This window comes from Peromyscus leucopus, chromosome 1 (genome assembly GCF_004664715.2).
Source record: "Peromyscus leucopus breed LL Stock chromosome 1, UCI_PerLeu_2.1, whole genome shotgun sequence".
Lineage (NCBI taxonomy): Eukaryota > Metazoa > Chordata > Mammalia > Rodentia > Cricetidae > Peromyscus > Peromyscus leucopus.
In genome coordinates, this window is record NC_051063.1 from 177954668 (window position 1) to 177982306 (window position 27639).

The 27639-nt window shown below is 37.1% G+C and overlaps 1 protein-coding gene and 1 pseudogene across 3 annotated transcripts in view; one reads left to right on the plus strand and one right to left on the minus strand.

The window, feature by feature from the left end:
* The window catches only part of LOC114685238, a 127231-nt pseudogene that overhangs the window by 46760 nt on the left and 52832 nt on the right, over nucleotides 1–27639 (minus strand).
* The window catches only part of LOC114685241 (probable alcohol sulfotransferase), a 39293-nt gene continuing 33553 nt past the window's right edge, over nucleotides 21900–27639 (plus strand). Inside the window, exons 1-3 of one of the 3 annotated variants that reach the window (XM_028859825.2) lie at nucleotides 21900–22188; nucleotides 23274–23482; nucleotides 25118–25244. In XM_028859825.2, coding sequence (XP_028715658.1) covers nucleotides 22056–22188; nucleotides 23274–23482; nucleotides 25118–25244 — 469 coding nt within the window. In that variant the 5' untranslated portion in view covers nucleotides 21900–22055. The remainder of the gene's footprint in view (nucleotides 22189–23273; nucleotides 23483–25117; nucleotides 25245–27639) is intronic. The other 2 variants (XM_037202071.1, XM_037202070.1) reach the window with 2 other exon arrangements.

Here is a 27639-nt window from a genome sequence, read left to right on the forward strand (position 1 = left end):
GCCAATACCAAGCTGTTTTTATTACTATAACTCTGTAGTAGAGCTTAAAATCTTGTATGGTGTTACCTCCAAAAGATCTTTAATAGTACAGGATTGTTTTAGCTATCCTGTTTTTTTTTTTCCCATATGAATGTGAGTATTTTTCTTTCAATACCTGTACATAATTATTTGGGGATTTTTGCTGTGGGATGTTCTGTATGCTAAATGTGTTGCTCTGATTGGTTAATAAATAAAACACTGATTGGCCAGTAGCCAGGGAGGAAGTATAGGCAGGGCAAGAAGAGAGGAGAATTCTGGGAAGTGGAAGGCTGAGTCAGGAGACACTGCCAGCCACCACCATGAGTACCAACATGTAAAGATACTGTTAAGCCACAAGCCATGTGGCAACTTATAGATGAAAAGAAATGGGGTAATTTAAGATATAAGAACAGCTAGCTAGAAGCCTGCCACAGCCATACAGTTTACAAATAATATAAGTCTTTGTGTTTACTTGGTTGGGTCTGAGTGGCTGTGAGACTGGTGGGTGAGAGAGATTTGTTCTGACAGTGGGCCAGGCAGGACCAGAAAAACTATAGCTACAAATGGCGCCCAACAGTTTGCCAAGAGTTTCCACCTGAAACCTGAGAAAAAAAGATTCTAAAACAGAGCTAAAAACAGCTTCCTAGTTGTTTCTCTCAAGTTAGTGGCAGCCTGCAGGTTTTAGCTACTCAGTGGCAGGTTTGTGGCATGAATGTGGGCTTGACCTATGCTATGTTACACAGAGGTGTCTCCAAGCTGTGCACTATACTGTGTGTTGGATATAGTTTATGTTAGTTAAAAAAGAGGTTTCTGGCTACACACTGCTTTGATAAATGCATAGACCCATTGTTTCTAAGATTTGATGTCTCCCAGAGCTGGTGGTAAATGTACCACCACTATGTTGGGAAGCTGAGGTGGGCAGAGCCACAAGCTACCAGCCACAGTGGCCATTTTGGTCTTACAAATGCTGCAGTTTAAAGCAATAGTTTCACAATTAGACAGATTCAGTTGGAATAGTTTACAATGTGTGTAAAAGTGTACATAGGACTGAAAGAGAGAGAAAGGGAATACATAAAGCTATATAAACAAATAGATAGTTTTAAAAAAAATAAAGTCTTTAAAGAGACAGTAAAGGTAATATAAAAAATATACCATGTAAAGATGGTCATCACACAGAATCTGGACTGTGTTGTTGTTGGGATTTTTTTTTTGATTTCTTTTTTTAAATTTTATTTTATAATTTAATTTAATTTTGCATATCAGCCATGGATTTCCTTGTTCTCCTCTCCCCCCTCTTGCCTTCCCTCCAGCCGACCCCCTATTCCCATCTCCTCAAGGGCAAAGACTCCCCTGAGGATTGAGTTCAACTTGGTAGATTCAGTCCAGGCAGGTCCAGTCCCCTCCTCCCAGGCTGAGCCAAGTGTTCCTGTATAAGCCCCAGATTCCAAACAGCCAGCTCATGCACTGAGGACAGGTCCCCATCCCACTGCCTGGATCCCTCCCAAACAGTTCAAGCTAATCAACTGTCTCACTTATCCAGAGGGCCTGATCCAGTTGGGGGCTCCTCAGCCATTTGTTTATAGTTCATGTGTTTCCATTCATTTGGCTATTTGTCTTTGTGCTTTTTCCAACCTTGGTCTCAACAATTCTTGCTCATACAAACCCTCCTCTTTCTCACCAATTGGGCTCCTGGAGCTCCACCTGGGGCCTGAGCTTGGATCTCTGTATCTAGTTCCCTCAGTCATTGCATGAGGTTTCTAGCATGACAATTAGGGTGTTTGGCCATCCTATCATCAGATTAGGTCATTCCCAGCTGTCTCTCAACCATTGCCGGTAGTCTATTATGGAGGTATCCTTGTGGATTTCTGGGGACCTCTCTAGCACCCTGTTTCTTCTTATTCTCATGTGGTCTCCATTTCCCATGGTCTCTTATTCCTTGTTCTCCAGCTAGGATCTCCTGCTCCCCCAAGCTCTCTTTCCCTTGACCCTTGCCCTTCATTACCCCCACTCATGTCCTTCAACTGAAGAATAGATAAATAAAATGTGGTACATATACACAATGGAGTACTACTCAGCAGAGAAAAACAATGACATCATGAAGTTTGCAGGCAAATGGATGGATCAAGAAAAAATCATCCTGAGTGAGGTAACCCAGACTCAGAAAGGCAAACATGGTATGTACTCACTCAAAGGAGGATACTAGATGTAAAGCAGGGATGACTGGACTGCTACTTAGAACTCTGGGGAGGTTACCTAGAGAGCAGGACCTTGGGAAAGACACAGGGATCGCCCAATGAGAGAGAAATTGATGATAGCTACATGGACAACCTGGATGTGAGTGGGGGTTGTTGGGATTTTTAACTGCACAAAAACATTTAAATGTAAAAGCTGTTGAGTTAAGCCAATATGTATATTTTAAACATACCTTGACTTCAACATTTTGATGTAAGGATATGTTGCTTTGGAAAGGAGGCTGTGCTTTTGTTTCCACACAAAGCCAGAGGCTATGACTTTGCTCCAAATCAAGAAAAATCAGGTTTGACCAGTCAAGACCTCCTGAAAGGTCTTTGATGACACCATGGCCCAGATGATCCAACATCCAGAATGGTATCAAGGCAACTGGCACAGACAATACAGCCTCATGGACTACTCCATAAGCCTAAAATTTTCTTTGCATCCCCATAAGATACAGCACCACCCTCCAGCAGGAAGTAGTAAGAGAAGCTATGCCCAAATTCCCAAATATACCAAACTGGCTTTGGAGATGGAATTGGCTCACTCCTTCTCTAAAGCCAAACATATTGTTTAAAAAAATGTTCAGTGATTCTTATGTCCCATATCAGAAGAGAACTCTTGTATGGGACAGAGTAAAACCAATATTTTTATTTAAAGCAGGTTGATTATAAATGGCAATCTTTTTCTAAAGAAGAAAAGGGGATGGTTTAGAGATGACAGGATGAAATTTCTTGTCATGCAGGTCTTTCAGTTGCTTGGTTAGAGTTAGGTCAAGAATGAATTAGTTCTAGTTCAGTAATTTTGCCTTGACAATACCATGTACAATTTTCCAAATTCCAAACTCTTGTTCCTTTTTATGGCCTACTATGAACTCTCTAGCTTTAAATTGTTTAAAAGAGTTTATTAATGTATTCCCCTTTAGTCTGTTGACAATCTCCTACACAAATACTGTAATTATTTTATTTTACCATCTCTCTGTTTTGTCACTCTCCTCCTCTTGTGTTCTTCAGTTATGAAAGTCTATAATTATTTTTACATATCTTATATGTGTAAAAATATAATGTACACCTATATGTGCTATATATGTGTAAATGTAAAATTGTGATATATATATATATATATATATATATATATATATATATATATATATCATCACACCTAATGAGTTGATTTAGTTTTTTTATCTAGGCATGTGTTTTTAAGTTACCACATGGTTGTATATAACATAGAAGAACTGTAGGCAATTAACCTTTTTTTAATAGAATATTTTTCTAAAGCATCACAGATGTGAGAGAAGATAAAGGTGGTGTCTGGTAGAGCTTATAGGAGAGATTTGATGATTGGTCCAGTAATAGGTAGCTGGACATAAGTCATTGCTTATTCACTAAATAAACTCATATCTTCTGGTTAGTATTTAGACAATTTGATATATGCCAGGGTCATCCTCAAAAAAGGAATGGCAATTTTGAAAATGCCTCCATCTCACTGGCATGTAGTCATATCTTGGCCATTTCTTGGTTAATAATTGGTGTTAAATGACTCAAGCTAGTGGTATTGTGTGGTGATATTTATTTGTGCTGAAATGTGATATTTTATTTGTATATCAGTAAATAAAGTTAACCTGGAGATCAGAGGTCATAGTCAGCCATAAACAGAAGTTAGGCAGTGATAGCACAAGCCTTTAATCAAATCACATGGCAGGCAGGGTCTCGGTGTGTTCAAGGACACAGCCAATTGTGGTGATACACACCTTTAATCCCTGTATCAAACATAGAGACCTGTCTGTATGGACAGGCAGGAGTGAGGTGGCTAGGCTAAGAGCCAAAGAGAAGGTATAACAGCAAGGTGATAAAGGTGCAGGTTAGACAGGAAGAGGCTTAATATTAGGAAGCTATGACACTGTGGTGAGCTAAGGTTAGTTAGAGGCTATTGCTCTGATTGCTAAGGCTTTCAACCCTGTATTTGGCTCTCTGTTTCTTATTTTCTATTTATTTATTTATTTATTTATTTATTTATTTATTTATTTATTTTTGTTTTTTTTCAAGACAGGGTTTCTCTGTGTAGCTTTGTGCCTTTCCTGGAACTCACTTGGTAGCCCAGGCTGGCCTAGAACTCACAGAGATCCACCTGGCTCTCCCTCCCAAGTGCTGAGATTAAAGGCATGCATCACCACTGCCCGGCTTCTGTTTCTTATTTAATAAGACTGTTTAGAAATTCATCTACGATTGGTGCCCACATCTCAAGAATTCTTCAAAAAACTATTGGTGGCCTTACAGGCCAGGGTTACAGATCCTGGCTCAGCTGGAGTTTACAGACCCCAGGCCTGGCTGGAACTACAAGTGATCCAGACTACATGTAGCCAGAGCTGCACTCAACTATAGCTACAAGGGGTCCAGCTACAAGCAGCTGGAGCTACTTGCAGCCAGATCTCCAACTCACATGCCCAGAGCTTAAAATAAGGCAGAACTACAAGTGGCTAGACTGCTTGGGGGTTTACAGATGCCTAACTCAGGCCTGAAACAGTTCATGCTGCAGCTTGTAGCTGGACTTTAGCTTTTAACTTTATTTTTCTTTTCTGGGTAGGTGGTAGGCACTTTCTCTCTCTCTCTCTCTCTCTCTCTCTCTCTCTCTCTCTCTCTCCCTCTCTTTCTCTCTCTCTGGATTCCCATATTGGACTGCAAACAAGCTAGGTAGCTGCTTTGAAATTCCCTCAGACTTTTACTGTTCTATGAAGACTTGGTAAGTCAATTAAGATACCAGATAACTTAAAGGGATAAACTAGTCAAAAGAGAAAAATTTTTCCCACATTAAAAATAGAAAATATATTTACAGTGTAAGGAATTGGTCTTTGTTTGATAACACATTAGGCAGTCTGAAAATGGAACAATTACATGAGAGGATAATTAATGTTGATGAGATACATGTAACATTAATTATACGTATTTGTTTAATTATCATTAGTTTACTATTTAAAAAGGTTATCAATTTAAGTGTCTAGATAGAAGCTTTAGCAAAACCTGTTAAAGTGAATTATAGAGACATTCATACCTCAACAGAAGAATTAAAAGTGAAATTATTTCAGGATTGAATTATATGGATACAGAGAGACAACTTCTTGTCTTTTCTTTGAGGAATGCTTAGTTTAATCATGAAGGGACATAGGATGGAAGGGCAGGAATGAGGGTGGGGTTAAGAAAGTAGTAAGCTACTAGCTAAAAAAACAAAAGACTATTATTGTCCATTCAAGAAAGCTTGTTGAATTTTAACCCAGATCCCGTGGAGATCGGGGAAATGACACATTGTCAAGTTTGCCTTCCAACTAGTCCAGGGACCAGGGCTGCTGTGGCCACAAGCAACCCACCTATCTCAGAGCCTCCTTCCTTGTTCCCTCTCCAAATTTCACTATCCAGTACTTCAACTTCTTAGCTCTGGAGGACACTTCCCTACCTGCTGCCTGACCTTGTGTCTGGTGGCTGAAGACATCCAGAATCAGTCATTTCCTTTTGGCTGTATCTGCTTTGGATCATTAAATCTGTTATTTCTTTATTTTTTTACTGATTTTATTTTTATTTTTTATTAAAAAATTTTCAACTCACTCCTCATGCTATCCACAGACCTCCCCTCCTTCCTCCTCCCACCCCCCACACCTCTTTCCCAAGCCACCCTGCATCCCCACATGACAGCCTGTTTTCAAACAATCAAACTTAATGTATCCAGTAGCCATACAGGAACTACCTGCTCAAGGGCATGTACAAGCTAACTGTACTCCAATGGAAATGATCCTATGGCATATATTCTCCATTTGTAAAGCAAATATTAAACTTGTGGTCAACTTGTAATAGAATTATTCCTCAGGACTGGAAAGAATTAGTAAAAGCTGTGATGGAAGCTGGAGCACAATTGCAGTGCTTCACTTTGTTTAGAAATGAGACTAAGACAATAGAAAATCAATGTGGAGCTAGAGTTGTGGAAATTTCCCAGAATCAGCTTCTTGGAGAAGGCCAATATGTTGAAATACAAAGACAATGTTTATATGATAACCAAACCTTAATTCTATGCTGCATGGAAGCTATGGATGCATGAGACAGAACTAATGGAGCAGGAAAGAAAAATGAATCATTCACAAAAGTAATACAGGACCCAACAGAATCCTTCACGGATTTCTTACAAAAGCTGTCTTCAGCAGTAAAAATTTCAGCTTCATAAGCTAGACAGATAATAATTGAATCTTTGGTTTTTGTGAACTAAAATGCAGCATGCAAAATAATAATCAGGCCATTAAAGGCAAGAACTACACCCTTCGAGGATTGGATCAGGAACACAATTAATGTTGAGTCTCATGACCATGATGATATGTGGATAGGAGAAGCAATTTCAAAAATTTTGAGCAATGTCAGATGTTTTGGTTGTGGAAAACAAGGACATTTGAAAAGGCAGTCTAAACAGGGTATTCCTAGAAAGAATGTTTATTCAAGGAACAATGGCAACAAAATGTCACTCCCTTCTGGATTATGCAGAAGGTGAGGTAAGGGTAAACATTGAACCAACTAGTATAGATCAACAAGGGACAGACAAAATAATTCTTTGCCTCAGTCCTCAGGAAACACGCACACTTTCTATCAAAAATTTATCAATCTCATCATTACCTTTTGCCAGAGGCCCTGGCAGACCAATTTGGGATTGGATTTGAGTTATATATAAGGGATGCTTCCTATTCCTGATTGTATCTTGTAACTGAATAAATAGTTAATTCTGACTCATCAGGGATAAATTCTGCAGTCTCAATATATAATTCCACACTTTCAGCCTCCTGAGAGTCAGTAACTATGTTGAGAGGTTCTGAAAAATACATTAATACCAACAGAATAGCATACAATTCTGATTTTTGAACCAAATGATAAAGAATATGAACCACTTTACTTAAATTTTCTGATTTGTTACCTGCCTTTCCTTGATTATGGTGATATTTCATTTGTACTGAAATGTGATTTTATTTGTATGTTAATAAATAAAGTTGCCTGAGGGTCAGAGCTGATAGCAAGCCATAGCAGAAGCTGGGCGGTGGTGGTGCACACCTTTAATCCTAATCACATAACAGGCAGATCTCTGTGTGTTCAAGGATACAGCCAGCATGGAGACACATGCCTTTAATCTCAACACCAATCATGGAGACTTAGAGGTCTGTATAGACGGGCAGTGATGAGGAAGTCATGTGGTTGAGTTAATAACCAATGGGAATGTAGAACAGAAAGTAAATGAAAAGACAGATACATAGGAAGTAGGTCTCTTTCTGAGGGGAAGAATGGTAATGGCAGGAAGGGTAAGAAGGTGGTTTTAAGTCTCAGCTCTTAGCTACTGCTCTGACCTCTTGGGCTTTTAACTCTGCATTTGGCTCTGTGTTTCTTATTTAATAAGACAGTTATATCTACACTTGTCTGTTTGCATCTATATAAAATTTATGAGCTCCAGATATGGGTGTTTCCCATATAATGCGGGGCAAAATCCAATCAACTCTCTTCATAAGTTCAATTCTATCATTTTTAGGATATTTTTTATTAATCCTTTCCAAAAAATTGCTGCAAGCTCTTTGCCAAGGTTCAGTTTCTGCCCATAATTTTTCAATGTCCTCCTTAGTTAAAGCTATGACAACTTCTGCTGAGTCTATCCCTGCTAATTGACAAGGTTTAAATTGTTTTTAAATCAAGTCAGAGATCTTTTACACATAAGTTTTTAAAATGTTTTTACTCTGTTTGTTTGGTAGAAATATCCATTCCAATGTAATATCCTCCCTCTGCATTAAAATTTCTGTAGGAGAATGCCTAGAGGAATAACCAAAATGCAATTGAGCTTTGGATCCACATGATCCATGTGCCCTTCCTGTACTTTCTTTTCTACCAAGGCTAATTCTTTCTCAGCTTCAGGTGACATAAGGTTTTGAACAAATTACTCAGTTTATCATTTTTTTCACCCCAGCAATATTTCATAGATGGGAAATGTCTCCAAATAATCTTTGTAAGTCAATAAGAGTTTGTAATCAATATCTCCTAATTTGTACCTTTTGGGATCTAATTTTTGGTAGACCTATTTTATATCATAAATAATTAATAGAATCTCCTCTTTGTATTTTTTAGGAGCAATTTGTAATCCCCAACAAGACAGAATTTTCTTTACTTCTTCAAACATTCTTTCTAATGTATCTGCATTTGAATCCACTACTAAAATATTGTCCATGTGATGATAAATTATAGATTTAGGAAATTTTTTATGTATTACTTCCAGTGGCTGTTGTACAAAATATTGGCTCAGGGTTGAACTATTCAACATTCCCTGTGGGAGAATCCTCCATTGATATATCTTATATCTGCACCCATGTCTACTAAACCATCGAAGATAATGTCATTTATTCATATTTTTAATTGTGGTTGTTGTTCATTTATAAAATTCTGCCAAGAATTGATTTATGATTTCTACTGGATTTTCTGTTCTCTCTGTTACAACTGTTCTATCACACCAGCAGCTTGGTTTATTCCAATAGGTATCTGGTTATTTAATTGTTCTGAGTAGGGTATTCTTTTGTGACTGCAGGAAAGGTCTGAACTGAATTTACTATGGGGGCCTGCATGAGACTCTTCTGGAGTTTCCCAAGTACAGAGGCAAAGGATTTTCTATACTCTTAGTCTCATCTTTAAACCAAGTGAAGCACTGTACTTGTGCTCCCAGTTCCAGGATGGCTGTTACTAATTCTTTCCAGTCCTGAAGAAAAATCCTATTACAAGTTGACCCTGAGTTTAACATTTGTTTTACAAATGGAGAATGCATGCCATAGGAGAGCATAACTTCCTTAAATCTCCTCAAATTTAACATTTCCACTGGAGTCCAATTAGCTTGTATATGCCCTTGAGCAGGTAGTTCCTCTATGGCTGCTGGATAAATCAAGTTTGATTGTTTGAAAACAGGCTGTCTCTCTGTAACCATGTAAGTCAATCCTGAAAAAAAATTTACCTTTAAATTCTTCTGTCTCATTCTGAATTTCTCTATAATTCATTTTAACAGTTTTTCCTAATGTTTTATCTTGGCACTTAAATTGACCACTTTTTAATAGTAAAATAAGGATAATTGAACAAATATGTATGTATAATTGATGTTACGTGTATCCCATAGACATTAATTGTCCTCTCATGTAATTGTTCCATTTTCAGACTGCCTAATGTGTTATCAAACAAAGACGAATTTTCTTCCAATGTAAAGACATTTCCCGTTTTTTAATGTGAAAAAAATTTCTTTTTTAACTAGTTTCTCCCTTTAGGATATCTGATATCTTAGTTGACTTACCAAGTCTTCATAGAACAGTAGACGTCTGAGGGAATTTTAAAGCAGCTACTTAGCATGGTTGCAGTCCGAGATGCAAATCGAGAGAGAGAGAGAGAGAGAGAGAGAGAGAGAGAGAGAGAGAGAGAGAGAGAGAGAGAGAGAGAGAGACAAAGCAGCTACCTTCCAGGAGAAGAAAAAAAAGCTAAAGGCTAAAGTCCAGTCATGTGCTCTGGACTGAGTCATTTTGGGCCTGAGCCAGGGGTCTGTAAAACCACAATCAATCTAGCACCTTGCAGTCTGACTCCTGTAGCTGGGCCACTTGTAGTTATGGTCAAGCGCCATTCTGGCTGTGTGTAGTATGGGTTGTTTGTAGCTCTGGCCAGGCATGAGCTGGCTAAGATGGGGCCTGTAACTACTTGCTTCTAAGGCTACCAATGTTTTTTTATGAAGTTTTGCCACATGGGTGCCAATTGTATCCAAAATTCTAAATGGCCCTATAAATAAGAAACACAAAGCCAAACACAGGCATGGAAGCTATAGAGATCAGAGTGGTAGCCACCAACTGACATTTAGCTCACCATGGCACCATATCCTCCCAAAAGAAATGAACCAGCTTCTTCCTGTCTAACCTGTGCCTTTATTGCCTTTCTGTTCTGCCTTCTCATTACCTCTTTGCCCAACCACCTCATTTCCTCATCACTGCCTCTCACTACAGACCTCCAGTTCTCTATGCTTGGTACTAGGATTAAAGATGTGTGTCACCCTCTTTGGCTGTGTCCTTGAATGCACCAAGACTCTGCCTACCATGTGATCAGATTAAGCTTTTGTGCTACCACCTCCTGACTTCTGTTTATGCTGGCTATAACCTCTGATCTCCAGGCAAACTTCATTTATTAATATACAAATAAAATATCACAACAATCTCAGAATTCCAGTCTCTATTAACTATCAGAAAATTAATATATTTTTACTGGGCCACCTTTTTCCAGAAACCTTAGCCTTGGATATATGGGAATTGAAGGCAATTTTATAAACAAGGAAATATGAACATCTGTATCTGTAGGGTATGTACAGTTTAGAGTTGCTTGAATTGTGAAATGTATGAATGTTGGTGTAGATGAAGTAGGAGACAGGCTAGCTCTTCATCCTATCATAAAATCTACCCCAAACTTCTCCTCCATATTTTTCAGTATCACTAGGCACTGTAATAGTCACTTCTTAGTAGTGATACATGCTGTGGATATCGCTCTATATAAATAAAACATTGATGGCCAGTGACCAGACAGAAAGTATAGGCGGGACAAGGAGAGAGGAGAATTGGGGAAACAGGAAGAAGGGGGGAGAGACACAGCAGCCACCGCCAGGACAAGCAACATGTAAAGACGCCGGTAAGCCATCAGCCACGTGGCAAGGTATAGATTTATAAAAATGGGCTAATTTAAGATAAAAGAACAGTTAGCAAGAAGCCTGCTACGGCCACACAGTTTATAAGTAATATAAGCATCTGAGTGATTATTTTATACGTGGATTGTGGGACTGCAGGGCTTGGTGGAACCTGGAGAGAAGCCCTCCAGCAACAGGTACAGACTAAATCTTTAATAAAGTATTCCAGTAGAAGACAGCAAATTTTCATAAAGAGATGATCACATGAGAACAATTTTGAAAAATATTTGAATGTTACAAGGATACTGTATATGTTCTGCTATCCTTGTATTTGTGTGTGACTGAAAGTCATGACATAAACATATGGTTTCAACTTAGAACCTTTACCTACCAAGTTGTGAGCTACAAAGAAAGCTCAGTGATTAATGGCACTTTCCACCAAGCCCAATGACCTGAGTTCAGTTTTTGAGCCAGCATGGTTTAGAGAAAGAAAAATTCCCAAAATTCTGGCTTCCATACACATATACCACCCAAAAAATAAATTAATTAAAGTAACTTAAAATGTATATATATATAATTTCACATATATGATTTATATGTGTATAATATATATATATATATATATAATCATTTCATTTAGGTCTGTTGTATATAAAAGAAAACATAGTCTTCTTTTTTTCTTCTGCAATATTGGAGATCAGCAGCCTATTTTGAGAGATAAATGGCAGGACAAGTGGCACTCTACTGTTGATAAAGGACTCTTGGAAGGACAGATGGGGATGATCTGGTGTTTCAACTAAGAGGATATATTTGTATTTTATAGTGTAAAGGAATGTGGCACATACAGTGTAGCAGAATTACATACATGTGAAATCTGAGGAATACTTTGTTTTAGTTAACATTGATTGTGACCATGACATGTTGTAAAATCACTTGCTGGGTGAGTCTCAATTGCAATTACCTAGATCAAATGGGCCTGTAGGTATGTCTGTATGGGGCCCTCTTAATTGGGCTAATGTATGTGAGAAGACACACCTTAAATGTGAGTGACACTGTTTCACTAGTGCTGGACCCAAGACTCAAGAAGGAGAGAAAAGGAATATGTGTTTGGACTTCCCAAGCAGTTGGCAGCTTACAGAGAGGAGACAAAGACTGGGAAAGGATGAATTGAGTCAGTCATAATGGTCAGGAGAATATTACATCACTGACTGACAGGCAGGCAGTATGCTTCTTTATTTACACATATTGTTTGAAGAAATATAGACTATATTGTTTCTGTCCTTGGACATGTGTCTAAGTTTCTTTTGCATGTCTGGGGTCATAAGTTTAGTCATCATTGATAATCCATGATAGAACAGAGTTAAAATTTACAATCACTTTCCCTTATCAAATCTGTGACCTGTCTTCTAAGATCCTAGAGGCATATTTTACCAAAGCAAGAATAAATGGGAAATGATAGCCCATTTTCAGGCTGGCAGTTCTTGAGGTTTCAGAGTCACCAGATAATAAGTAAAATCTCCAAGCTAGCCCTGACAGATTGCCATGTCCCGAGCAGTGTATTATTGACTTTTATGATCATAATACTAATTGTCAATAGTCCCAAGAAAAATCCTCAGACTAAAGCTGCTGCATTTACTATACAATTTCTGGCATAATGTAATATTTATATTTCCATCTTTTTAGAATTTAATTATATATCTAATCCTGTCATTCTTATGTTCCTTGTGCATATGCCACCACAGTGGCTTTGATCTGGTTAGCATTTCTAAGAAATTGAGATCCTGATACTTCATTAATTACTATATTTCTACACCATTTTTTGTCTATCAATATAAGCTCCTGTGTATGGCAGAGGTAATTCCAGACAATCTAAATTGTTGCTGTATCTTTCCCTTAAGAGGCATACCATGTGTGGCCCTCAATCTTATATGCCATATAATTGCTAAAGCATATAGGGGTAATAGGTTTGTAATCTGATTTATTGACAACTCCTCTAGCCAACTGAATCCACACCCCCAATCTTGTTGAATTTTTAAAATTCATTTTATTCTGATGATCTTGTTCCTGAGTAAGTCTAAAAACTGATATGTACATCACAGCTTCCAGTATGCAAAGAAGACTTTCAAGTAGTGTGACATAAGGATATCACCCTATAACCAGGAGGGGTAGCATGCTCAGTACTTTCCTGGGGAAGTTTAAAATCAGTACTATTTGAAGAAGGCATAAATGTTTGATGAGAAATTTCCTATCCATCTAATATCTCCAAGTTGTATAAATATTAAAATCACCCAAGAGTGAAATATGCAGAGATCAAAACCAAAAATGAAAGCTGGCACAACAGTGATCACAATTTATGACTTATCTATGCTGAATCTTTGTCAAACAGCTGTTGTCCTCAGAAATGACTGCACCAGGGAAAGAGCACTAGCTTGTTGAAAAACTGTTTCACACAGGAGAACCAAAGAAAGGCAGACATCCAAGAATGAAAGGAAATATTGAAAGATAAGGGAGAACAGTCACAGCAGATTTAATGCTCAGTATCCTCACAGAAGTGATTTACTTATTGTTACACAAAACATATCTGTGGCAAGTCGATTCCCACATACCAGATACTTTGATCTGATCTAGGAATTGTCTGAATAACACATTAGCCAAACAATTCTCAGCCATTATGTGAATTCCTAGTTTGCCAAGTATGTTTTGTGACTGAATTCAAGCAAAGACTCTGAAGCTCCTACAGGAAAAAACTGTTCTATAGAACTCAGATAACAAGCACTGCTTATTTGCAATAGATTATTTCAAAGCCTATATTCATCATGGCTCCAGGTACAATGGCCCTACTAAACTTTTCATACTATCCAATGTGTCTCTTGTGAAAGGGCTAGCTACTTTAAGGTCCTAAGCATTGATGTCCTCACAATGATGGGCTGTAGCATGAAACTGTGAGTGAAACCCTTACCCTTTTAGCTTCCCTTTCTCAGGGTATATATTTACAGCACAGGAATTGAAAGTGAGACAGGTTCCTTGATCTTAGTTAAATTCCAACTTCAGTCCACCAGACCCTGGAGGAATATCAGACTGATGTTGCTAGACAGTGGCTAGAATGAGCACTTTAAAAATGCCGTCAACTCAGACATTTAGAGAATGAGAGAAGAAGTCCTGTGATGATAAAGAGGGATATAGATATCAGAAATACACTGACAGACCACTGATAACTTGATCTGTGGAATAGCCAAGATCCTCCACTCATCCACAAGGTTAGCTGGTTGAACATGAGATGGAACGCAGGCTTTGGGGCATTAATCCCATGTCTTTTCAGATTGGTGGCTCCCTCAATAGTGTACATGGAAAGGTTCTATTCTAGTGCAAGCTCATAGGCATTCATGTTCAGAGGCCACATAGGTTACATGTACTATCCACACAGATGGGATGGATTTAAGACTGTCTTCTATGATATTAAAAAAGAACTGTGAGGGTCACCATGGCTAGTGATTCTTGGGTGGGGGCTTTGTGCTCAGAGATGGGAAGATCCTGAGCAGCTGCCTAATGATTTCACTCAGAGACTTTCCTTATACTGAAATTTTTCATAGACCTTTAATGTAAAAAATTAAATCCCTGCATTTGATTGTTCTGCTCCATGGCTACAGCTTGTTTGGCCAATGTTTCAACAATATTTGATTTATATTTTAATATGTGAGTATAGATACATGAATTCATGTATAATAGCACAATCATGAGTGCCTGTTTATGTGCACATATATGTATGCACTTTTACATACCATTGATTGTACTTTATATACTACTCAAGATCTTGAGAAAAAGAAAAAAGAAGATAAATATATAAAAAGAATATGACTAGAAAAGTAGTGAGATGATACCCCTTCAAGATTTTAGTTTGGGTAAATAATGGAAACTAACACTGCAGAATATATTTCACAACAAAAGAGTATAATTTGGAATTCCTTTCTAACAAATTGTTATCATCTGATACCAAATTGTGGTGGTTTGAAAGAAAATGACCCCACATGTCATAGATCCTAAAGACTCCTCCAGAAAACACTTAGACCTTATGACTACTTTCTACAAGACAGCATGGCACATGATCTATAACCTATTTAAATAATAACAATGAAAATGCTGAAAAGATAAGAAAATAGTACGTTTAACAATAGCTTAAAGTATACTGGGACTAGTCTTGAAAAAGGTAGTAAAAGTCACAGCAAAGATTTAAGAAACAAAAGAAACATCTAAAATGAACAACATGAACTGGAATGACACCATCCAGAAATATTCTCTTCACTGATTGGCAAATTTAATATTACGAGAATTATTAAAGTAGAACAGAAAAATTCATAGTAAAATTTTGTCAAAATTCTAATTTGACTCCTTATTTTTAAAATATGTTTCAAGTTTACTTTTATTTTTGAATGTTTTACTTGCATGATTATATGTATACCTCACGCATTTCTGGTACCTAGTAAAACCAGGAGAGATCATTGGATTACCTCAAACTCTAGCTACAGATGTTTGAGAGTGACATATGTGTAACAAGAAAGGAATCTGTGTCCTCTGAAAGAACAAAAAGTACTCTTAACAACTGATACATATCATGCTTCTCCCATTTTTATGGTCTTCTTACAAATGAGAATATTTTCCACAAAATCAATGGAATATTTACTTCTCACATGTATGTCTAATCTGTCATTTCTTCTCCCATCCCAATTAAAATTTATTTCTTAGATAGGGTTTCTATTACTATGAAGACACAACATAGTGGTACAACATGACTTCAGCAACTCTTATAAATGAATCTATTTAATGGGTGGCTAGTTTACACCTCAGATGGTTATCCTATTATCCTTATGTTGGGAAGCAAGGTAGAATGCAGACAGACATGATACTGAAGCTGTGAGTCCTCATATCTTTATCAAGTGGCAACATGATGTGCTCTGAATCACTGGGAGTAGCTTGAGCATTTGTCAAACCACAAAGCCTACCCCACAGGTGTCACACTTACTCCAACAAAGCCAATCCTACTCCACGAAGTTATATCTCTTAATATTACGACTCTGTTTGTTGGCCATTTTCTTAAAAACCACCACAATTTGGTATCAGATGATAACAATTAGTTAGAATGTAATTCAAAATGACACTTTCTTGTCATAGGATATATTCTATAGTGTTAGTCTCATTATTTCTCTAAACTTAAACCTTGTACAATATCAAAATAATAGGCAAGATCAAATTTTAATCAACTGGTGGGGGCTAGTGTTTCCTAAAATTGATACTAAATATAGTTTGAAAGTTCATAAATATATATAAAAACCCACTACTTTAGAAGATTTTTTTATTTTATAATTTAATTTAATTTTACATATCAGCTATGGATTCTTATCATCAGTGCATGAACTGGATGTTTGGAACTTTAGAAGATTTTTAAAGTAAATAAAATAATTCAAATTGTGTTTTGACATATAGGAGAGATCATGCTCTGACTAACATTTACATGCTATCAAGTACAATATCCAGTATCAGTAATTGGTTTTCATCTTTTGAGTATTTGGCAAAAAGGGCCCCATATATACCCCCAAATATTATAGACTATATTCAATGCCATTGGTTACCTTCCACAACATGATGACAAGACCCTATTCCTGAAGACAGAACTTAACTTATATTATTGACCATGGATAAACTGAGTTGGTGTCTACCAAGTTGGTGTCTTCATCTCTACTGATCATCATTAAAAGTACTGGAAGGTACTGTGCACACTACAGGAGGAGAAAAGCAATCATAAATCTCATACATCTACAAATTGTATGATGTATCCAAGTGACCTACCTTCAAGATACATTACTTGGTACTTTAATGGCAAAATACTATGGGACTTTTTATTGGATTTAAATCCAACTCCATCAAATGGAACCCTCATCTGACACTGATAATGTGGCCAAAACCTGATCCTAGATTGGTCCTGAACTTATGGGAAAGTTTGTAACTATTATTCTGTTAAATAAAACAGCAATAATATTAGTCCTGATGAAATATTTGTATACACATACAATGAGGCATCACTCTACTGTCATCAGAGAAGCTAATTTTTTGCAATAGATTTTAATTAACAGAGATTAAAACTGGACAAAGTGCAGAAAGTAAAGAACTTGGAGAAATCATTCCAAAATAGGATATCTTCATAAAATCCATCTACCCATGACTCTAAGATCTATGAAGAACAAGATATGGATGGATTGTAAGAGCTAGAGGTGTTGAATGAATTCAATGGAACAGAATATTCCAGGCACTAGAGGGTTAGTGCATATAGTATCTCATAAAGACTAGTAGCATGCACAATTTCACAGGTTAGATGAGACAACATTTCAGCACAGAGAAAAACAGTTGTACATAATGTCTCACTCCTAACCAAGAAGATGTATGTAATTAATACCTTTTAGGAAAGGGTAATTAGGTTTTCTCCAATGCAGTGTCACTGGGTGTATCAGCCATATTCCATGGCAGCTCTCATACCAAGGTATAGATGGCCAACACAAAACAAACAACATGTTTATTTGGTGTGTCTGGGAGAGTCTATCATTTTATGTTTGTTTGGTTTCATTTTTTTCTTTGTATTTTTCTTCGTGTTTGTGTTTTTATTAAGAGAGGGATAAAATTGATATTGTAGAATATGGAAGGCGTTGCAGTTTGGTGTAAATTATGAACACAATATATTACATGGAAATTATTAATAAAAATATATGAAAAGAATTTAAATATACAGAACTGTCAGATAAAAGAATGATCTCTTTACTAACTTGGCTATATTAAAAAATGGAAGACATCTCTGACCAGAAAGTTCTCAAGAGAGGAAATTAAAATGTCTATGGCTAAGAAATATTTTTAAATTTTCAACATCTTTAAACTTCATAAAATGATAATTGAAACTTCTTTGAGATTTCATCTTACTCAGCCAGAATCACTATCATTACACAAACAATCAAGAGCAAATGTTGATGAGAATCAATTCTGGTGAAGGTGTGGGGAAAGGAGAACCTTCATTCGCTTTTAGTGTGATAGGAAACTCCTCTGGAAATCAGTGAGGAAAATTGATTACTTGGCTCAAAGATATTACTCATTGGTTTAAAGAACTTGATATCCTAATTCACAAATACTCCCTTGGCCACGTTCATTACTTCTCTGTTCATGGTAGCTAAGAAAGAAAAACAACCTAAATGTCCTGCAACCAATGAATTACTAATGAAAATGTGATACATGCATACATTGGACATCTAGTCAGGTATGGAGGAAAATGAAGTTATGATCTTTTCAGGCAAATGTGTTGAACTAGAAAGCATTATACTGAATGGTTAATACAGACACAGAAATAGAAATATTAAATGTTCTCTCTTATTTGTCCTTTTGGGCTTTGAACCTGTAGATATGAGTTTATAACCTCAATCAACTGCAGAACAAAGAAAAGAAAAATGGGACCATTTGGTAAAGCATCTCTAGATACTAGGATAGCATGCAGGTACTACAAAGGGAGAAATGGAATAAATGGATGGGGAGTTTAACTGATAAAAGGTCACAGAGTACAATACAGTGTATCTAAGTGGAAGGAGAGATAAATATTAAGTACAGAGTAAGGATGTTTGAAAAGAAAGAATCTTATCATTTAATATTTATCTAAAATCACAAATAATATGCATATATTAGCATGCATTTTAAAGATGATATGCCATTAGTAGTGATTATATTCCCCCCAAATGCCATGGAATATATAAGAAAAGCCAAGTATCTTGCATGAGAAATTTCCTCTCAAGCTGTTGGTCAGGATAAACCAAGAGACTTCCTCCAAAAGAGTATCAGCTAATGCTGCCCTTGATTGCTTCACAAAACTTGAAGATTCAATTATGGTGGTAAAGCCTCAGCGCAGTTCAGACACAGAAATTGAGGGAATTGAACTGAAACTGACAGGGGACCTCTTTCCTGAAATCTGGCTTTCATAAAGTGAAAAGCTGCCAAGGGAAAGGGAAAATCACTAGACCTATCTGGATGTGATATCTGGGAGCCACAACAATTACTGGAGTAGCAAGACATTCACAAAGGTGAAATAGTGGAACTTTCATCTTAGAGGTTTCAAGGGCTGTCTAGTTGGACTTTAAGAACATTCAACAAGAGGTAAGCCATGTCTGGTCCTGTAAACATAGACAACCAGTTAGTCATGGAGAGGTCATAGAGACAAGAGGTGAACCTGCTACTGCCAGTTTCCTAAACGAGTATACTTTCTAGCTGTTTTTTCAATACCTATTGTTATACAAACAGATATAGTTCTCACCCCTCATCAAAGAAGCTTCTTTTTGCAATATAAGGAGACTATCACAAAGTTCCACAAATAGTTCACTGTAAAGTACCCAACTCCAGTTGATACATCTGCAATGAATGTAGGGAACCCATCCTGACCCTAAAGCCCAGAACCAGGAAGAAAAACAGCCTGGATCTGGGACAGGAGCCAGAGAAAGAAACATTGTCCCCAAACCCAGAACCTAAGAAACATGTCCTGACTCTGAAATCAGTATCAAAGAAACACTCTTGTTACCTAGAATCAGAGCCAGTGGAAGAAATATACCCTGGCTTTAGAATTAGAATCAAAAAGCTAAGAAAAGCCAGTGAATAAAGCACAGTTTGACTCTAAGATCAGAGCCATCTTTGTCCCTGGGCAACTACAAGTGAAATCAACCAAACACAGAACAATAAAGTAAGCACACTGACCCTGGAGAACATAACCAGGCAAGGAAACACATTCTGTATCTGAGACCTGAGCCAGAGAAAGGAATACTTTATTCACACACCTAGAACCAAGGAAACATGCCCTGACTCTGAAACTCTGAGATGAGGTTCATTTCTGCCCCTAATCCACAAAACTAAACAATCCATGAGCAGAAAAAAAAAAAACTAACCAATCCTTGGTTGAATCCATACCCAAGATATCCTACATAAACTACACTACCCTGCCTTTTCAGTTGTGAGCATTCTCTCCACCCTCTTAGAGTCAGCCACACTCCTGAACTCCTCTTTCCTAAATAAATTTCTTTCCCATAAATAGTTTTGGGTGTGAAGATATTCATTTGCAAGCACAGGGAAGATAATTGCTAAGATATTCCATAGTAGACTGAGAAAAAAAATAGCCTGGGTGAGACATCTCTCAGGGGGCTGAGCAAGGTGGAGCTGAACAGAAGAATGTTGCTGAGATGTACCTCAGGGGGTTGAACAATGGGGAGCTGCATAGAATAAACCTTGCTGTGACATCTCTCAGGGGGCTGAGCAAGCAGGAGCTGAAGAGAAGAACCCTGCTGAGTCTACTCTCAGGGGAATGAGCAAGGCAGGGCTGAAGAGAAGAACCTTGCTAAGACATCCTTCAGGGAGCTGAGCAAGGGGAGATGAACAGAGGAACCTTGCTGAAACTACTCTCAGGGGACTGAGCAAATGGGAGCTGAAAAAGTAAGAACTTTTCACTGGAGCTGAAGGAAATGCTACATTTTAGCAGAGCTTTTTCACCTTTTGCAGAGTAAAGCAAAAAAAAAAAAAAAAAAAAAAAAAAAACATTTTAGGAAGGGGATTGGAGCTCTGCTAGGAACCCCCATTAACTGGGGGCTGAGCAAAGCTCAGCTGTAGTGGCTCTGCAGAAGAGGAGCAGGATTGCTAAATCCTGTAGGGAGAACTTCCCCCACCACACTAGGTCTTGCCTGACTCTTGATACCCTTCCCTGCTGAGCTGTCCTAGCAGCTCCAGGCCAGACTCATCCAAACAGTCAGAATACCTTCCCTTCCGGGCTGACCTGTTTCATTGCAGCTCCAGCCATCAGAGCAGTCCTAGCAGCTCAGGTTTTTCTGAGATACCTTTCCCTCCACTGCAGAGCTGTCCTAAGCAGCTCGAGGTATCTGGGATATCTGCAGGGCCGAGCTGTCCTAGCACTTGAGGTATCCAGGATACCTCACCCTCCAGGGCTGAGCTTTCTCATTGTAGCTCCAACTGTCCGAGCTGTCCTAGAAGCTCAAGGTGTCACCTGACTCCCAAAATAGTCAGGATGCCTTACTGCCCCCCCCCAGAGTTGCGAAATCATAATTTGGTGCCAAAGGCCAGAAACAAACTCACAGAGTTGCAAAACTTACTTACAATGAATCCCTTTTATCGAAGGATTGGGGAAAATACAGAATAGGGGACAGAATGCCCACCGACCCTGAGGATATCTGTTAATAGCACATATCCTATAGACATGACAGAAAAAAATACACCTATGACCTCTCAACAGTGTATTTACCCAAATGAACCATCATAATGGCACCAGTTGTTACCCTAATAAGAACAGGGGAAGTTTTTACATCATCTTATCCTTAGAAGAAGAAATACAGCAGGTCAATGGCTGATGAAAGAGGGAAGTAGAGTCAGCTGCCTCAGGAGGGTAAATCCCATATTGGTGTTCAATCCTAAGTGCTCATCTAAGGATATATTCACATACAAAAAGAACTAAATGGACTTTGTAGGTTATATAAACATGTGATCATGTAAACATAGCAGGGAAAATTAAAGAAAGGATGATGAATACAGGAAAGGGTTGAAGGCAATGGAGGAGAGAAGCGAGGGTGAGGATCATATGGTACAGTGAAGGCACTATGAGTTTATCAAAAACAATCCCTACTTTTAAAAATTATTGTACAGGACAACATTTTTTTTCAGGACAGCATTTTTATGGTCTTTGTAATTTTTTGCCCATTTTAAACCATTCTGAAAGCTGAGTCTATTAGAAATTATTTTAAATTAAGCCCTCTTTCTATGTCTAAGTACTTGTTTTTGAGTTTCTGGTTTGGGGTCATGACCTCAGGCTCACAGTTCTCCAGAACAATCTGAATAAGTTCACAGTTGCTTAATACAGCAACCTTTGACTGGTTGCTGCAATCTATATTTCTTCCTATCAGCAGCTCATTTCAGAACAAACTTTGGAATGCAAATGATTTTTTTGCCTGCACTATAAGTTTTACCTCTCAGCATTCGCTTTAAGCTGAACAGGTGGCCAAGACTGGAATTTTCACAGCACCAAGAAAGAGTTCTTTGGGATGTCAGACTACATTTGGTTTGAAGGAATACCTTTCCCTGCTCTAGGATATGAAAAAAAAATACTTGAAGAAAGTCGTGATAAGTTTGTGATCAGAGATGAAGACACAGTCATACTGTCTTACCCAAAGTCAGGTAAGAAACATCATTGAGAATGATTCTCTACTATCTGTGGAAGACGAGGGCTTTAATAATCATTCATTAGGGTGGTGAATGGAATGCTTTACATATCTCATGTGTTCAGTGATTTGTGGTCATAAAGAGCTGTATCTGAGAGCGTTTCTACTCAGAGGAAGAGCTCTAACCTAAACTGTATAGTCAGAGGGGCGGCTCAAGCACTACTACTGAACAATGACAATATTTCCTAAAGCAGATTCTGGCATTGGTTTGTCTCTGTAAGGAAGAGAGTGGAATAGAGATAATGATGAGGATAAACAGATGAAATAGCATCAAGAGAAAAAGGCATGAATGTAAGAATATGTGGAGGAGAGCACAATGTCAGTTAGAACAATAACCATGGACCTTCTCCAGGTAGAGGAAAGATTCTCAAAACTCAAGTAACCAAGAAAGGCATCATGGTCATTTGGGGGAGGGGTATTGGTGGGTGGCTGAAGCAGTAAACATTGGTTAAGTATTAGGTTACTAACATCAAAGGGCAATAACATGGAAAATTCAAGGCCAATAAACTGCAGGAAAAGGATTCAAATTATAGTCCAGAGAATAAAGCTAGAGAAAGACCCACAGACAAATGAGCATACACTCACAAATACAAGTGTGTATGGCGATTAGACACAAAGGAATTTATTTACAAAAGAGAAGCAGTACTCATATATACACTGCGGACTGGATGTATCTTAATGGCATTGTATTAAATGAGGATCCCATCTCAAGGACAGATTCCATGACTGCATCCCTGACAAATATCTGTGATAGTTGAATTCACTGAACCAGAATGTAGAATGCTTATGTTTTAGGAAAAGAGGGGGATGTTGAATAGGCAGGTGGAGTTTACTGAGTAAAGATTCTTAGTTTTGTTAGGTGAAGCATTTTGAGTGTGCTGGAAGAATATATTTTGTATGTATACCATGTGAATATTGTGAAAACCACTTGCCTTTGTGATTGAAAACAGCTGCAGTGTAAATTATATGGTTGTAAATTTTATTTAAAGCTTTGACAGGTGCTCTTGAAATGAATGACAATAACTTTTCCTTCTTGTTCAGGAACTAACTGGCTGATTGAGACTGTCTGCTTGATTCAAACCAAGGGGAATCCCAAATGGATCCAATCTGTGCCCATCTGGGAACGCTCACCCTGGATAGAGACTCAAAATGGATATCCAATATTAATCAATAAGGAAGGACCACGACTCATGAGCTCCCACCTCCCTATTCATCTTTTCCCCAAGTCTTTCTTTAGTTCTAAAGCCAAGGTCAGTGTCCAGTGGTTGAGAATACTTTGGCCAAATAAATGCACATTTAATTTATTCTACCATGATGGGCCCTGGAGATCTGCCTGAAATGCACTCTGCATAGATTTGGTGAGGAAAGCTGGGATTCTCACACACTAGGTGATGGTAATGTGTCCCCTTCTCAGACTAAATCAAAGTACTGGAATATCAACCATCTCTCAGTGATCCTGGGCAAACATATATGAAAAAAGTGTATTATCACAGCAGGGTATTTAGGGACTACACATACAGGTCAAGGTGAGTTCAAATTCTAGTGTACAGTGGATATTACTGTTTTGTTGTGATAAAAGTCAATTAGCTAATCTTGATTCTACATATAGCCCATGTCAAATGGATGAATCACCCAAGCACAGTTGTTTATAGGGGAAGCAGCCTGACCAGGCACTAATGTTGTAATCTGGGAGATTGTTCAACAATCATGGCTTATCTATATCCACTGTGTCTTGCTGTGTTTAGCTGTCCATTGAGATCAATAGCCACAGGAATCACTGACATTACTGAAAAAGGATCTCCAGATGGAATCAGAGACCTACAGGTTCTGACTTACCACAGCTTGTTGTTAATTAGAAAGATTTTTGGAAATCCCTCCACCTTAGAACCTATAAGTATTTATGCTTAAACCATAAAGACAAACATAGAAAATAATCTCTTTTGAAACTATCACAATAAAGTTGCGACCATTAAACTATATATGTGTGTCTTATCTGGATTTAGGAAACTTGTGTCTGGAGAAATTAAGGTCTAAAAGATGAATTATATAATGAGCATTGATAGAAAATATTAACTTAGTTTCCTTAAATTTATTTATTTAATTTATTTCTTCTATTTTTGAGGTTATACTATAATTACATACATTATTCCCCCTTCCTCTCTCCAGGCTTACTACTATACCACTATTTTCTCTCTTTCAAATTTATGTTTTTTATTACATCTGTGTATTTATCTACATATTTCTAAGTATCTTGGTACGATCTGCTCAGTAGGCACAATGTTACCTGTATGTATGTTTTCAGGGCTAAGAAATTGATATTGCATAACCAGTTGCTGTGCTTTTCCCAGGGGAAGTCTATTTCTCTCCATCTCAGCACTTTTTTAGGAGCTCATGGGTCTTTGTATTCACCATTGTGCAGTGAAACACTAGCATTAAACTCTGCATCATGATTCTTTTTAGAGTTTTCTTCATATTTACAGTTATAGAAACCAATTAGTTTGTCATTTTTCACATAGCTTTAGCACAGTATCAATTACTCTTTGTATATAAGATATTCTTTCACAGTGGATAGATAGTCTTCCTCACACTAAGATATTTGTCTTTACAAGTATTGAATCAATCTTGGCTTTTTGTTGTGGCTGTTTTTTTTTTCAGTATTAGCGACTGTAGTCATTTTTCTGTTACATTTTTGTAAATCAAATAAAATTATAAAAGATTTTTATAAATATAGATATTTTGCACTTCTATTTATATTTCATTCAAATAAAAATAACAAATGCTTTTAGAAACCTCATTGATATTTGATTAACATTTCATATAAACTATGCCAGATATAAGGTGGTTTATACTATATTGACTTTCATTTGCATGTTTTTCTATTTAAGGCAATCTATGTCATCAGAAATCCCAGAGATGTTCTCGTGTCTGGTTATTTTTTCTGGTATAAGTCAAACTTTATTAAGAAGCCAGAGTCACTAACAACTTACTTTGAATGGTTCCTCAAAGGAAATGGTGAGTGTCCTGTTTAAATATAGGGGTTGAGGGAGGCTGAGATACATTTGTGAAGACAAGGTGTGATATAAGTTAGGCTGGCCTGTCTTGAACTCTCTATACAGATAGGGATTGCCTTGAAGGTCTGTTCTTCCTCCATCTACCTCATGAGTTATAAGACTATAAGCACCTACTACCATGTTCTATTTATTTAATGCTGAGGTTCAACTTCCAATGCCATTTTTGTTATCTATCTTGGTTACATCTTAGCCTTTCATATATTTTGTAATTTTCTCTTGACTCCAGCTTATCTCTCTAAACTCTACCAATCTCTTGATCCAAGGATCGTTACCATTATAAACCTAATTGTGAAGTCTTCCTGTTCTCACAAGTCACTGCCTAATGATACAGCTATGGCTTGACCCAGGACATGCCATCCTCGCAATATTTGGAGTATTTAGTTTTTCCAGTACTAATGAAGATAATATAGCTTGTGGTGAACAGAACAGCAGTGATAGCAACATCACTAGGACCTATTCCCTCCCCGATATGGATAGTTAACCATATTGATTGTATGAGATGTGAATTTTTCTCAATCAGAAAATGATGCTTTACTCTGATACCACAATTGCCATTATTACATCAGTGGACAAATATTGTATGGATAGTTGAAGTATAGATATCAGTGTCCATAGCTGAGTAATATTATTGACAAGAAGCTCCCAAAAGTAGCCTACATAAAACCTTCAGTAACAATGAGAGCTACTCAGGAGAAAGACATATTTCAGTTCATTCTGTTTGTTTTCCTTATGTTCTGTGATATGACTACAAGGTTGCCTTTAGAATTAGGGTCTTACCAAGCAGTTTTTGTGGGCAACTGACAACAGTGACAATTGCCTAGACAATTGCCTCAGGTCCATTTTAGGCAACAACTCTTAGAGAGGTATCCCAATAATGGCAATGGAGTTTTCATTTTTAAACCAATAGCTTCTGGGAGCAGTAGTATCTGCTCATGAAAGTTGCCTGATTTAAACTCTTTAATTAATTTTTAAATGAGCTTACAAACTAATGGCATTTTCATATATTCTTGGTTTTGGTTAATTCTATCCCTAATTTACCCACCCTATCTTTGCATCAACACAATCAGTCTTATATTCCCTTCCTTCATATTGATATCATATGTGTCCTGGTACCTCTTTCTCCTTAAGGTCTCTTTTTTCTTGTTACTCTTCTAATGGATCCTTTCTGCCTTCCTCTCCTTAATATACACATCAAGGTAAACATGCTAAGAATTTGTCTAGGATCCAAGTATGAGAGAAAAGATTAAGTGTTTGTCTTATCTTTGCTTATGTTACCTCATTAAGTATATTTTCCAGTTCCAATTATTTTACTGAGAATTTCTTAATTTCATCTTTAGAGCTCAGTGAAAATTTTTTGTGTGTACATATCATAATCTCATCTATTTTCAATTGATTGCCATCTAGGCTAAACCTGTTTTGTAGCTATTGTGAATAGAGCTGCAATAAGCACAAATGTTCAAGTACCTATGTGGTTGTATATACCAAAGTCTATAGTACTATATACCTACCTAGTTTGCATATATACCTAAGATTTGATCGCTGGGTCATATGGAATTTCTGTTTAAAGCATTTGAATGCATACCATAGTCATTTAAATGATGGCTGTGTAGTGTCCACTTACACCAGTGCTTTTAATTCCTGAAAATTTTTCTGAAAATTAAAAAAAAATTAAAAACTAAATTTTATTATAAAGAAACTTGCACATAAATAAAAACAGGATTTACCCAAATTATTGAGACTCTTGCATACATTTAGAATTGGTATCCAAAAGAGAACCTGGGAAACTTCATATTAAATGTTATACTTTCAATATTGTTTATATTTCACTCAATATTTGACCACAAAACTCCCAAATCCATGATAAATATAGAACTAGAAAAACAGTCTTTCAACAGTCCTGTCCATTATCTACATCTACTCCTTTCAAATCCCTTTATATTTAAATTTTCTTGTCTTCTTAAACATTACCAACATACACTTCAAACATTTTTTATCTTTTTGTCTTTGTTTTTGTTTTTGAGACAGGTTTTCTCTGTGTTACAACTGTGGCATATATACTTTTTAATAAGAGTGGCCATTCTGACAAATAAGATGGAGTCCTAAATAGTTTTTAGTTTCTGTTTGTATTTCCTTGATGGCTAATGATGATGAACACTTTAAAAATACATATGAAGCCCTGTCTTTCTTTTATGGTATACTTTTTAGTTCCGTAGGACAGGTTTTGTTCCAGTTGTTTTCTTCACATTGAATATTTTATCATTGTTATTTCTTTGTAGATACTAGATACATATTTTCTGGGAGCATATAACTCAGAAAACTTTCTTACATTTTATTAA